The sequence below is a fragment of the Strongylocentrotus purpuratus genome, unplaced genomic scaffold (genome assembly GCF_000002235.5).
Source record: "Strongylocentrotus purpuratus isolate Spur 01 unplaced genomic scaffold, Spur_5.0 spur5_scaffold_17, whole genome shotgun sequence".
NCBI lineage: Eukaryota > Metazoa > Echinodermata > Echinoidea > Camarodonta > Strongylocentrotidae > Strongylocentrotus > Strongylocentrotus purpuratus.
Genome location: NW_022145602.1, coordinates 28934800 through 28949212, shown reverse-complemented (window position 1 = coordinate 28949212; position 14413 = coordinate 28934800). Strand labels below are relative to the sequence as shown.

At 37.5% G+C, this 14413-nt stretch overlaps 2 protein-coding genes across 2 annotated transcripts; one reads left to right on the top strand and one right to left on the bottom strand.

Annotated features, from left to right (window-relative positions):
• The first annotated feature begins 8825 nt into the window (after nt 1-8825).
• Nucleotides 8826-9774, top strand: LOC105441632. Its single transcript, XM_011672934.2, has 2 exons — nt 8826-9030; nt 9280-9774. The coding sequence occupies exons 1-2, from the start codon at nt 8869-8871 to the stop codon at nt 9709-9711; spliced, it is 594 nt and encodes a 197-aa protein (XP_011671236.1). The 5' UTR covers nt 8826-8868; the 3' UTR covers nt 9712-9774.
• Nucleotides 9775-11748: 1974 nt separating this feature from the next.
• Nucleotides 11749-12823, bottom strand: LOC115924980. The gene is made up of 2 exons (XM_030988058.1): nt 12662-12823; nt 11749-12191 (listed from the first exon to the last, which is right to left on the bottom strand). Exons 1-2 carry the CDS (start codon nt 12784-12786, stop codon nt 11882-11884), a joined length of 435 nt encoding a protein of 144 aa, XP_030843918.1. The 5' UTR covers nt 12787-12823; the 3' UTR covers nt 11749-11881.
• Nucleotides 12824-14413: the final 1590 nt, after the last annotated feature.

The window sequence follows — 14413 nt, the reverse complement described above, 5'->3', positions numbered from 1 at the left end:
ATATGAGCATAATCCCGGCATCTGATCGAAATATAAAAGGCACACGTGTGATAGCTTATTGTCTCAGCTACAACATATTCGAAGCTCAGCGAAAACAAAGCTAAAATATGGGAGATTTCGCTCGCAAAAGACAGGAGTGTAGAATCCAGTTTTGAGAAAAAGTCATGTCCCATAGAGAATACACGCAAAATGTGAAAAATTGACATGCCTCCTTTAATCACAAAAGTACGCCTTGATGCCTTAGTCAAAATGAAAAATTGTGGCAACTATACTTGTAGCAAATTGTCTCAGCTAGAACATATCAAAATTTAAAAGAAAATTGATCCATATTTACAGAGATACAATTAATTTTCCAAAAATATGCTGACGTCATAATATGCAAATTGAAATTTTGAGTTTGGAGGCCATTATGATGACATCATGAGTTAATTGAGGGTCAAATGAGACATGAAATCATATCTCCAACTCATAATCTATCTAAATATGAAAACATATTGGGAGTTCCCATCCATTCTGAACAGTTACAATGAATTTTGTATAGGCATGTTTTTGCCAATGTATGGTGGATAAAGATAACGCAGATCTGCGCGTGCTGTCAACTTTGACGGACGCTCATTGCGTTATTAAAAGGTGAACAAGTTATCAAAATGCTTGGAAAAATGTATCAAATATAATGACAGAAAAAATTCGGCGATTCTATATTGCAAAATGCCAGTACGCGCGAAAATGCGCGCGCATGCGCGTATGCGTAATTTTTTTATCAAATGCTCCATATGGCCTGAAACGGATGTAAAAAAAAATTGGGATGATTTGGAGCATTTTAATTTTTTTCGCGCGCGTAAACGCGCGGACATAAGCGTACGCGCATTTTTGCGCGCATTTATTGACTTGAAATTGACCGGACGGATATTGAGTTTAATCATGATAAATATGAATGAAAAATGGCTTTCCTTTTTGAAGATATGATCATAAGTTGATTTTCACAAAATGGCGCCTGGATGACGTCACGATGACCTTGACTGTCTGAAAAGTCACACAGTTCTAAGTTAGACTAAGATCTATCATCATTGAAAGTTTCATGACAATGGCTTTATTCAGTCTTGAGATATCCTGCGAACAAATTCGAGGAAGAATAATAAAAATAAACTAGAAATTTAATTCGTCATGGGGACGAATTAGGTGGTCTGTCTTCAATTTTCATGATCATTGACACGTCAACAAGTAAAAAAAATTGAAGAAAAAAAATTGTTGGAGACGCCCGGACTCGATCCAGGGACCTCGAGGTCGGAAGTCAAGTGCGTTACCGATATACCAAAATATTTCCCATAGAGACTACACGTAAACGGAAAATACAATTCTCAAATCCCACTTTGTAAGTGAAATATGAGCATGATACCGGCATCTGATCGAAAAATAAAGGGCACACTCGTGATAGCTCATTGTCTCAGCTACAACATACTCAAAGCTCAGCGTAAACGAAGATAAAACGACGGAGATATTGCTCGCGAAAGACAAGGATGTAGAATCCAGTTTTGAAAAAAAGTCTTGTCCCGTAGAGAATACACGCAAAATTTGAAAGATTGACATGTCTCCTTTAATCGCAAAAATACGCCATGATGCCATTGTCAAAATGAAAAGTACGTCGTGACTTTATTTGTAGAGATTTGTCTCAGCTAGAACATATCAAAATTTGGATTAAAATTGATCAATATTTACAGAGATACAATCAATTTTCCAAAAATATGCTGACGTCTTAATATGCAAATTGAAATTTTGAGTTCGGAGGCCATTATGATGACGTCATGAGTTAATTGAGGGTCAAATGAGGCATGAAATCATATCTCCGACTCCTAATCTATCTAAATATGAAAAAAGAATTGGGGTATCTATCCATTCAGAAGAGCTACAATGGATTTTGTATAGGCATGTTTTTGCCCATATATGCTATGTATTACAAGAGCTCGCGCGCACTGAAATTAATGTTAAACGGTCGATTATTCCGTTATTAATAGTCATAAAGAGACAAACATGCTATCAATTTGTTTGTAAAAATATGTGGAATATTATGAAAGAAAAAAAATGGCGATTCTATGTTGTGCAATAGTTTTACGCGCGAAAACGCGCACGCATGTGCGTGTGCGCGACTTTTTATAAAGTGCGCGATTTTTTATAAAATGCTTAGAATGGCCTAAAACGTATGCAAAATGATTTTGAGACGATTTTGAGCATTTCAAAATTTTGCGCGCGCATTGACGCGCGGACGTACGCGCACGCGCGCGTTATTTGACCTGAAATTGACCGGACGGATATTGACCTCGATCATGATAAATATGAAAGAGAAATAGCTTTTGGTTATGAAGATATGATCATGAGTTAATTTTCGTAACATTTTACAAAATGGCGCCTAGATGACGTCATCAGTGAAGGACAATGTTGAAAACGTTATTGTGCCTTGTACATATGCCTTTACATATGTGTGCCAAATTTCAAGGCATTTGATCGAGGCATTTTTAAGTTATCTTGCTAACAAAAAAGTGGTTAGAAATAAGAAAAATATTTAATAAATAAATAAATAAATAAATAAACTAGACTTGAATTCGTCACGAAGACGAATAAGGTGGTCTGTCTAAGTCTTATGATAGATTTGAGAATGGGATAAGTTATATAGACATGTAAACAATGATGATGATGATGATGATGATCTTGATAGTAATGGTGATGACGATGATGACGATGATAATGATAATGTTGATGATGACGATGATGATGTTGATGATCATGATCATGATCATGATCGTGAGCATGATCCTGACATCTAATTGAAAAAATGAGGGAGATGTAGATAGCATATAGTCTCAGCTACATTATACTCAAAAATCAACAAAAAACAAGCGGAAATAACGGCGATATTGCTCGCAAAAGACAGGAATGTAGAATCCAGATTTAAGAAAAAGTCATCTCCCATAAGTATTACAAGCAAAAAGTAATGGATCAAGTGATAATAGGGTAATAATAAATTAAATATAGTTGTTTATTACATTTGTTGCGATTCTACGTGTTTTAATATTCAAATGAGATGGTACAGTGAAAGGTCAAAAAGAAAAAAAAGTGAAGAAAAAAAATTGTTGGAGACGCCCGGACTCGAACCAGGGACCTCGATGTCGGAAGTCAAGTGCGTTACCGATATACCAAAACATTTCACATAGAGATTACACGTAAACGGAAAATGGAATTCTCAAATCCCACTTTGTAAGTGAAATATGAGCATGATCCCGGCATCTGATCGAAAAATAAAGGGCACACCTGTGATAGCTTATTGTCTCAGCTACAACATACTCAAAGCTCAGCGTAAACAAAGATAAAACGACGGAGATATTGCTCGCGAAAGACGAGAATGTAGAATCCAGTTTTGAGAAAAAGTCATGTCCCATAGAGAATACACGCAAAATGTGACAAATTGACATGCCTCCTTTAATCTTAAAAATACGCCATGATGCTTTTGTCAAAATGAAATATTGTGGAAACTGCATTTGTAGAGAATATTCTCAGGTAGAACATATCAAAATTTGAAAGAAAATTGATGAATATTTACAGAGATACAATCAATTTTCCAAAAATCTGCTGACGTCATAATATGAAAATTAAAATTTTGAGTTTGGAGGCCATTATGATGACGTCATGAGTTAATTGAGGGTCAAATGAGACATGAAATCATATCTCCAACTCATGCTTTTTCCAACCATGATATAAAAGTTGGGGTCAATTGACTATCTGAAGAGCTATTTTGATTTTTAAAATGTCGTGTTTTTGATCAAATTTGCATTATATTGCCCATAGCAGTACGCGCGGATTTTGAACTTTGACGCGCGCTCACAGCCTTATGAAAGGTCAAGAGTGACTGAAATTAATGTAAATTGTCATTTACGGTAAGAGGAATCTAAATCATGTACAAAATTTGAATTTGACGTGACGCGCGCGGGGAACACGTACGGACGGAAAAATTTGAAATGCTTAAAATGACCTGATTCGTACTCTCGTTCAATAGTTAAGTGATTTTGAGCATTTTAAAATTTTGACGTGCGCGTACGTGCGCGTCATGACCTTTATGTGACCTTTGATGACATGCGTTGTTGACTCTTGACCTGAAGTGTATGTGATATGAATATGAATGACCTTTGCTCATGCGTCATGAAGATATGATGGATAACGTGATTTCACAAAATGGCGCCTGGATGACGTCACGATGACTTGATGACCTTGAAAATGTTTCTGTCACGTCTCATGACAATGACCTATGACTGTGCCAAAGTTGAACGAAATTGATCAAACTGATCTTGAGTTATCTTGTCCACAAAAAAGTGAATAAATAAATAAATAAACTAGAAATTTAATTCGTCATGGGGACGAATTAGGTGGTCTGTCTTCAAGTCTTATGAGAGATTATAATATTTACTACATTGAGAAAGGGAGAAGTTATATAGACATGTAAACAAAGATGATCATCATGATGATCATGATGATGATGATCTTGAGAGTAATTGTGATGACGATGATGATGATCATGATGATCATGATGATGTTGATGATTATCATCAACAGACCACGATGACATCAGACTGAACAAAATGAGAGAACATTTAGATAGCGTATAGTCTCAGCTACAACATACTCAAAAATCAACAAAAACCAAGCAGAAATAACAGCGTTATTGCTCGCAAAAGACAAGAATGTAGAATCCAGATTTGAGAAAAAGTCATCTCCCATAATTACACGCCAAAAGTAATGGATCTAGTGATAATAGGGTAATAATAAAGTAAATATGGTTGTTTATTACATTATTTGCAATTGTACGTGTTTTAATATTCAAAGGAGATGGTAGAGTGAAAGGTCAAAAAGAAAAAAAAGTGAAGAAAAAAATTGTTGGAGACGCCCGGACTCGAACCAGGGACCTCGAGGTCGGAAGTCAAGTGCGTTACCGATATACCAAAACATTTCCCATAGAGAATACACGTAAACGGAAAATGGAATTATCAAATCCCACTTTGTATGTGAGATATGAGCATGATCCCGGCATCTGATCGAGAAATAAATGGCACACTTGTGATAGCTTATTGTCTCAGCTACAACACACTCAAAGCTCAGCGTAAACAAAGATAAAACGACGGAGATATGGCTCGCGAAAGACGAGAATGTAGAATCCAGTTTTGAGAAAAAGTCATGTCCCATAGAGAATACACGCAAAATGTGAAAAATTGACATGCCTCCTTTAATCGCGAAAATACGCCATGATGCCCTTGTCAAAATGAAATATCGTGGTGACTGCATTTGTAGACAATATTCTCAGGTAGAACATATCAAAATTTGGAAGAAAATTAATCAATATTTACAAAGATACGATCAATTTTCCAAAAATATTATGACGTCATAATATGCAAATTGAAATTTTGAGTTCGGAGGCCATTATGATGACGTCATGAGTCAATTGAGGGTCAAATGAGACATGGAATCATATCTCCAACTCATGCTTTTTCTAACCATGATATAAAAGTTGGGGTCAATGGACTATCTGAAGAGCTATTATGATTTTTAAAATGGCATGTTTTTGATCAAATTTGCATTATATTGCCCATAGCAGCACGCGCGGATTTTGAACTTTGACGCGCGCTCACGGCCTTATGAAAGGTCAAGGGTAACTGAAAAAAATGTAAATTGTCATTTACGGTAAGAGGAATCTAAATCATGTAAAAATTTTGAATTTGACCTTTTCCGCGCGCTATGAGCGCGCGCAACGCGCGCGGGGACACTTACGGACGGAAAATTTTGAAATGCTTAAAATGACCTGATTCGTACTCTCCTTTAATAGTTAAGTGATTTTGAGCATTTGTAAATTTTGACGCACGCGTACGTGCGCGTCGTGACCTTTATGTGACCTTTGATGACATGACCTGTTGACCCTTGACCTGAAGTATATGTGATATGAATATGAATGACCTTTGCTTATGCATCACGAAGATATGATGGATAACGTGATTTCACAAAATGGCGCCTGGATGACGTCACGATGACCTGATGACCTTGAAAATGTTCCTGTCACGTATCGTGACAATGACCTATGACTGTGTCAAAATTGAAAGAAATTAACACAACCGATCTTGAGTTAATCGATAAACAAAAAACGGGAAGAAATAAAAATAAAGAATAATAAATAAATAAATAAATAAATAAAGAAAGAAAATTCTGACGAAAACAATAGGTGGTCTGTTGACAACAGACCACCTAATAAAGAAAGAAAATTCTGACGAAAACAATAGGTGATCTGTCGTTGACAGACCACCTAACAAGAGGGTGGTATGTGATACATACCACCTAATTATCGGTGGTATGTACTGTAATGTGAAATGTGAAAAATGACATCCTTTTAATTGCAAATTTAGACCATGATGCCGTGACCTAAATCAAAAATAAAATACACAACTTTCGTATAAAATCGTCTCAGCTATACCATCTCCAAAATTGATAGAAAACAACCAATATGCACTGAGATACATGTTCATGTACACTCAATTTTGTACAAAAGTTATGACGTCATTAAGTAAAAATTAGTATTTTTAAGTTCTTAGGCCGTTATGATGACGTCATGATATACTTTTGGACAAAAAAAGACATGAAATCATATTCCCGACTCATATTCTATCCAAATATGAAGAAAAAAAATGGGGGCTCCCGTTCATCCTGAAGAGTTATAATGGATTTTGTGTACATGTAGGCATATTTTTGGCCATGTTATGTATTGAGAAAACTCGCGCGCACGTACGTCCATCTTGAACGGACGCTCATTCCGTTATCAATGGTCATGAAATGCTTTACATGGTATCAAATTGTTGGGAAAATTATGAAGATTACTATGTTTCAAATAACAGCGCACACAATATTCCACTTATAGACCGACTTTCTATAGGCATATGCCATGGTCTGAAGTTAATGTTAAGTTTTCTCGAGAACAAAACACGAGTGTTGTTTGGTTTGTGGAACAAGCTAGCAATGTGCTGGTTGCACGTCGTGTATGTGATGACAACACCCAGGTACTTGCGAGATGTCATAGACCCTAATAACACACCTACTTTCACACAATTCCTATAGATGGAACGTTTCTTTGTTGTCATATAGAATAATGTTCCCATAAATTACTGTTTTTATCAGTATGAACATTATAGAGCCACTAGGGCAATATGATGACATCAAATCGGTTAAATAGCATCATATTCAGATTCACTGACCCATATAACCCCAGATTAGTATCAATTTGTGCTATTTTAGCCCTTTTTTAAAATAGAAAGTACAGTCGACATCTCACTAAGATAGCGGCCATTTTGGTTTGACCATTACAGCGGCCCGAGGGGACGTCCTTCTCGGGTGCCAACCAAAAATCGAAATAGTATGGTATGGGCAACCCATGTGCCAAATTTGGTGCTTTTGGAAGAATGTGAACCAAAATATCCCTAACAACCCCCACTAGAAGTGTAAGAAATACACCGAGAGAGAGAGAGAGAGAGAGGGGGGGAAAGGAAAAATAATAGGACAGGCTGAGAACGTGTGTTATGCCTAGTTGACACTTTCACGATTTTCGGTTCCCGCATAGTTCACGCACTGAAATTGCATCATGCGTGTCAATGCGTGGACACTTGCGGGAAGGGGCGGGACGATGCGCGGCAATGCGCGGCAATGCGTGAAGAGCGAATTTTTTTTTCAACATGTTGAAAATTTTGCCACGCACTTCCCGCATTGCAGCAGTGCGTGAACTGTGCGCAAACTATGCGCAAACAAGTCGTGCCAATGCGTGCCAGTGCGTGGCGTAAAAACAGTGGGTACCCCACCCCCGGGAATGTGGCACGCACTTCACGACTAGTTCACGACATGGTCCCGCATAATTTGCGCAGTGGTTGCGCATCCTTCGCGCACTTTCACGCAAGGATCGCGCATATCAGTCACGTGATGCGTTTTGTCAAAATATTCTTGTTTGAGCCAGCAGCAAAATCATGGCTTCATCCTCCTCATCAGATAATGATGGGACAGAGAACACAGAGCATGAAGAGAAAACTAAGCGAACAAAAAGAGCACGTACATCTAAAAGGGATGTCCCAGAGTACAAGTGGACCGAAGACGCTGTTCAATTAATAGCCGATTTTGTGAAGGAAAATTCAGCACTATATGATAAGACCCAGAAAGATTACATGAATGTTGCTACGAAGGGAAGGATGTGGGCGAATGGCGGTAAATTATTGGATCCACCTGCCACTGGTAAGTTCTCAATGTTGATGGTTGGTTAGTTAAGTTCCATACCCATGTTTTAAAAATCCTCCTTTTGTTTTTTGTTGTCTGCATTACTAGTTAATAAGAAAGTAATTTACTGGGAAAGTAATTGTTGATATTTTCCTTTATAGAAATTAAATGTTTTTATTTTTTATTTTTAGGGTTAAACTTCACCACACAAATAGCCTATTTATTGTTTTCCTTGTTTTTAATGTAGGGGACCAGTGTAAGAAGTTGTACGAAAATAAGCGAACTCGGCTAGGAAAGATATTGAACAAGGAGAAAAAAAGTGGATCTGGGCAAACCAACAGAACGACACGTGATGATGAGATAGTGAACACGTGGGGATTTCTGAAGCAACACATTGTTCGTGGCAAGACAACGGCAAGTGACACGGTAGGTATATAAATGACCACTTCACAATTTTTATATTGAAATATTAGAATAACCTTGAAATAACCTTCAGAACCCTTTTCATAATTTTCATTTTGATGTTTCTTCACCTTGCAGTTTGATAGAGGGGAAGTGCACGAACGAGAAGATGATGAAGTTTCTATCATGTCAGTTTCAGAAGATATGGATAATGAGACCTTGATCCCGTTGAAGGATCGGGTCCCAAAGTCGGCACGCTCCGAAGCCTCTGGAACTTCTGGCAGTAGAACTCCAGCTTCTCGATCAAGTACTGTTTTGCAGAATAACCTCGACGATGCTCTCCGTCAGGTAGGCATTATAGAACTTTTTTTTTTTTTTTTTTTTAACAATTGAATACATTACCTAAGCCGGATCTGCTTTCAATAGTTCCATTTGGAAACTATAGAAATTAATTCACAACAAAAAGTATCATTGAAAATTAATTCTTCGACAATCGATTTAAATTTGTTGAGTATATGGCAGTAAATGACAGTAATCAGACCCTGACTTTAATTGCCTTACTAAATTACATTTGGTTATATTGTTTATGCCTTTCAGGTTCTTTCAAGAGCGGATAATTTGGGCCAGACAGCTGCTTTGACAGGTCAAAAAAAGATCGTCCATGATTTTGCCTGTCTTCTGGAGGGCCATATGCAGACAATTCCAGAGCAATCGTGGCACAGTTTCCAAATTGAATGTCTGCAACTCGTTCACAATTTCAAACAGCCAACCAGGCCAACTCAACCATGTCAACAGCAACCCTCGTCATGGCAGTCAAACCAGTGGCCAATCAATAGTCATTGGTCCAATTTCAATCAATGGTCTCCAGCAAGTCCATCCTTCAACAATGTTGGGATGCCAGCCGCGCCTTCAGCTGTGCCTGTACCGATACCAACGTCTTCTCAGCAGTCCACTGCTTCGACCCCACCCTCCCGACGTAGTAATGAGATGGTTTCCTCGGTTCTGGAAGAGCTTGGAGAAGAAAAATAATGTGTTCAACAGCAGCCGGTGATTAAGAAAAGGCAATACTGGTTGCAAAACTAACGTCTTCCATATCGGGATACTCTTTCAGTACTTACCTTAATTCTTACATGGTAAAAAAAATAAAAGTAAAAAAGAAATTGTTATTTGTTGTTGCCTTTGCAAGGAATTTTATTAAAAACCCACTCGGCAAGTAAACCATTTATTTATACATTTGGAACAGAGGTATAATATTTTCTGAAACGTAAACCAGAACTACACACTGAAGAGCAAGGGTAAAATGTGACAGTTTGATCAAAGTAGGAAAATATATTCCAGATTTTTTAATGTTCTGAGTTCCAGGGAGAGCTTCGATGGATATTCTCGATTTAGACATTTTGACATATACTCATGCATGATGCTTTTATCAAGAAACAAAATGAAAGGTTTACTGAGTGGAAGATTAAAGTTAATGCATCTTTTTGGTTCCTACGTTTTTACATTTGTTCTAGTAGTTGATTAGTTCATGTTACTCACTTGTTACAACTTTAAAGTGTTCAAAATATCATTGAGAAATCTTGGTAATTATAACATGTAGTTCAAATTGGAGATTCAGTTGTCAGTCACCATGAAACTAAACGTTATCCTGCAGACTTATTTTCTTTTCTTCATCACACGTTATTTAAATTGCATTTATGTGAGCATATCCAGAATGCCTAAGTTTTCTACTCGGTTATGTTTCTTTTATTAAAAAACACGCAATTCGTGCATTCTGATTGCTTCTGATTACAAGTCTCTTATTACACACAAAAAACAAAACATGTAAAGTTGTTTATATTAAGAGTAACATATTGACAAATCAAAGGCTAATCAAAGACTGCAAAGATAGGTGAATATCAAGGCCTTTAATAAAATGGGTAACTATAAGCACTTGATATTTTTCATTGGATTTCAAAAATGATTGTTAAGTTTCCGCACAATTCGTTCAAGTGCACCTATTCATACGAGATAACACCGTCAACTGTTTGACTATTACAAATACATATGTTAATAGCATCTTCTTAAACGATGTAAAAGCATGATCGTATCAATAAATGATATTCAATTTCCCAGTTTTTCCTATCTCTCACAGATGTTTTGTGTAAAATATGATTGATGAATGGATACAATAATTCATTAATAAAGCGCAAGCTGAACGTCTCCAACGTCAGTCTACCGTCTGATCCGCGTTCAGGAAGCGTTTTTAATTTTCAAAAACGCTGGGCCGACGCAGGCTAAAAACGCAAAGGTGTGACACAGCCTTAACACGTGACTCTTGGTCACGTGTCATGACGTATGTCGTGCACTTCCTGTCTGCTATAGCTTATTATAACTTTTTGTTTGTAAGAATCCGTTTTAATCCATGAGTGGTTATTTTTCAAAACATTCAAAAGGTTGAATCAATAAATGTATCTGTACCCGTGTTTATATCGACCCCCCCCCCCAAAAAAAAACCAAACTGTTCTTCTTGCGTTAAAGGGTTGCAAAGGGGGGGATTTAAAAACAATAAGATATAATAAAATACCTGCAGAGAAGTGCATGGCATACTTCATGCCACGTGACCCAGCGTTGCCAGTTAGCATGATAAATAACTTTTGCGTTATATTCATAACTTTCTTATTTATTGTCCGATTTACTTCAACGTTTTTGGTTTTGTTTTAATTGTTTTGTTTTTCGTCTGATTTATCTGCTTTTAATCAATACAAGATTTTTTTCTGGAGCGGACCCAGTCTTTAAATGTGCGTTCGTGTGTATGTGTGTGTGTGTGTGTGTGTGCGTGTGTGCGTGCGTGTGAGGAGTGGGGTTTGTGCAAGCTTACTAGAAATACGAAATTTCTACATATGCCCCGACACCAACTGCATCACGTTTAAGTTCAACAACAAAGCTTACCAAAACCCCTTAATTTCCTAACAACATTAATTGCTGATACACGGTAGAATTTTTGTGTACATAAAGACAAACACATTATAAACACTGATCTCATATCCTAAGTTTAAAATCAGATGTACAACAGACGGTTGTTATTGGAACGATGTCGGGCCTTGTTGAAATACATAACCATTCAAGAAATAAAATGTCATTTGTGTCAGTGTCATTTGGCATTTTTTGTGGAATTGAGCTAGTGCTATACTGCATCACAATAATGTCATAGTTAATCTGCTTAGGTTATCATCTTTTCTTGCCAGGAAACTGCTCCAGCACGGGAGGTGTAATAATGTGATAGATATGCACGTTGGCTCTTAGCTTCCTTGATAGAAGTGTTTCCTGTCGGAGCTCTCAGACCGTGAAACACAGGGTCGTCTCTCCATGCACCAGGTATCATCGCATGCGTAGATGGATCTTCATGGTCTACATCTCCTGATGCCAGTGGGTACCTGGTTAATATCAGATTATGTAGGACGCAGGCACTCATGATGATTAAGTTGGTAGTTTGGGGCTTCTGCGGAAGTGTAGTCAGGAAACATCTGAACCTAAATCAAGTAATACCATAAAACAAGAGCCCATCAATATGAAATATATATATATTTTTTACGATCTGTACATATGAATCTTGATTTTAAAATAATCACGCTTCATTTGGAGTAAAAACAAAATATTGTACTTGTTATTTGGAGAAACTAGATATACTGAATACTAAAGAAAAAGATCACTATAATAAATACAAACAAAATGAGAGCATCTGCTTAGTGTATCGTTTCAGATTTGTTAGCAATTGCAGTCTCGCATGGTATTTTGTGCGTAAGCTGCAGAAATAGCAACATGTGTTGATAAAATAAACACCATATAAAAGTTCTACGTTATGCTGGTTTAAACAAAGTGGGTTATTATGATAACAACTCCTTTCTGGGGGGAAGTTAAATATTTTTATTCAATGTGCTTGAACTTTTAAAGCAATAGGCACTGAGAATGGAAATGAATACAGAAAGAAAGGGAGACCTACCTGTGAGCCAAAATACCAAACGAGTTTTCCACTACTCGCCTAGCTCGGCTTAGTCTATAACTGAAGATGATCTCCTCATGAACTTGGGACCTATGTGAGAAGGGCTTCATTAGCCAGGGCTTCATCGCAAATGCATCGTCAGCCACAAATTGGAAAGGTATGGGCATGACTCATTGGGCATTGGTTCCGGTGGCGGCACCCCTGCTCTTTCCCCTTCTATGGCATCATACAAGTTGCAGTTTTTCCAAGTTCCACCATCTGAAGAGCCACCCTCTGCTCCAACATCCACATACAGAAACTTATATTCTGCATCTGCTACAGCCATGAGAACAATACTATGGAAACCTTTATAGTTAAAGTACAAGGACCCAGACTTTGGCGGCTTCCTGATTGCCACGTGTTTGCCATCGACGGCACCAAGGCAATTATGATAGTTCCATCTGGAACTGAACTTCTTGGCCACATCCTTCCACCCATCTTCAGTTTTTGGACAGCTGAGTACTTCCTTTTTATACACTTCAATGAGTGCATTACATACTTCGGGAATAAATCTCGATATGGTGCTTTTCTCAACTCTAAAGCTGTACTGTAATGTAGCATATGAATTGCCTGTTGCCAAGAAACGGAGAGTGACGGCTAGTTTCAGTCCAACTTCTAGTGGTTCTCGCATAAACGTTGTTTTCTTCTCCAGATGAGGCGTTAGCTTTCCAACCATTTCCTCAAACAGATCAGGAGTGATTCTCAAGAAATTCTTATAGCTCTTTTGATCCTCCCTATGCAGCTCTGCCAGTAAATGATCAAAATGTCCGTGGATGTGGCGTCTTGACAGCCAATCTCTCACCCACAATGTCCTCCTTTTTCTTTTTCCTTTTTTCTCCTCTTCTCGTCTTTCTTCAAGATCTCTTTCTTGTTGATAAACTATTAATGCTCCTGCAGCTACATATAAACACCTTCTCTGTTCTAAATTAGCTTCTTCAGAATTCAACATCTTAATGACGATAGTTATGCTGAATTAATGAAAAACACGAGAGCGAATAGACGTCTGCCTTGTTTTTTGTGATAGTTAACACAATGCGCAAACTAGTTGTGAATAGTCGTGAACTATGCGTGAACTATTCGTAAACTATGCGTGAACAATGCGTGAACAATGCGGGAACTATGCATGACAGTGCGTGTCACTGAAGTGGCACGCACTGTCACGCACTGGCACGCATTCAATGCGGGGCAGTGCGGGACCAAAAATCGTGAAAGTGTCAACTAGGCATTAGAGATTTAAAGAAGAGAGACAGAAAGAGAGCGTGAAAACTGGAAAACAACAACAATATGCACGTCAGTGAATCAGATTTCATATAGTGTTGTAAATAAAATACTGCACAATACATTCCATTACAGTTACTGCTTTGTTCTGTGGGGAGGAGCAATGTCTTCCTCTATGTTTTTTTTTTTCTTTCTTTTTTTATGTGACGTTATTTAATTATGCAAAATTCATGCGGCGTCTTGTCCAGTAATATGCCTATATTTAGGGTACCGTTTTATAGACGTGTCCATTTAGGATGGGGGGGGGGGGGGGATTATGAAAACTCATGTGATTTCATCTTACTTGGTGTTGTTAGACCTATTTAACTTTTAACGTACGATCATTAAAATCAAATGTATTGCTGGAATTCATAGTCTTTGGTTAGGATTTTTTATTATTTATTTTAAAGCAAGGTTATTTTATTAGCTCCTCTAGGCTACTCGTACATTGTATAT

What these genes read in the sequence shown, in the direction of transcription:
- LOC105441632 (XM_011672934.2), top strand. Translation starts at nt 8,869, where the DNA reads ATGTCAGTTTCAGAAGATATGGATAATGAGACCTTGATCCCGTTGAAG. An exon ending in TCGACGATGCTCTCCGTCAG is followed by an intron (nt 9,031 to 9,279) that starts GTAGGCATTATA and finishes TATGCCTTTCAG; the next exon opens with GTTCTTTCAAGAGCGGATAA.
- LOC115924980 (XM_030988058.1), bottom strand. Translation starts at nt 12,786, where the DNA reads ATGAAGCCCTGGCTAATGAAGCCCTTCTCACATAGGTCCCAAGTTCAT. An exon ending in TTTGGTATTTTGGCTCACAG is followed by an intron (nt 12,192 to 12,661) that starts GTAGGTCTCCCT and finishes TACTTGATTTAG; the next exon opens with GTTCAGATGTTTCCTGACTA.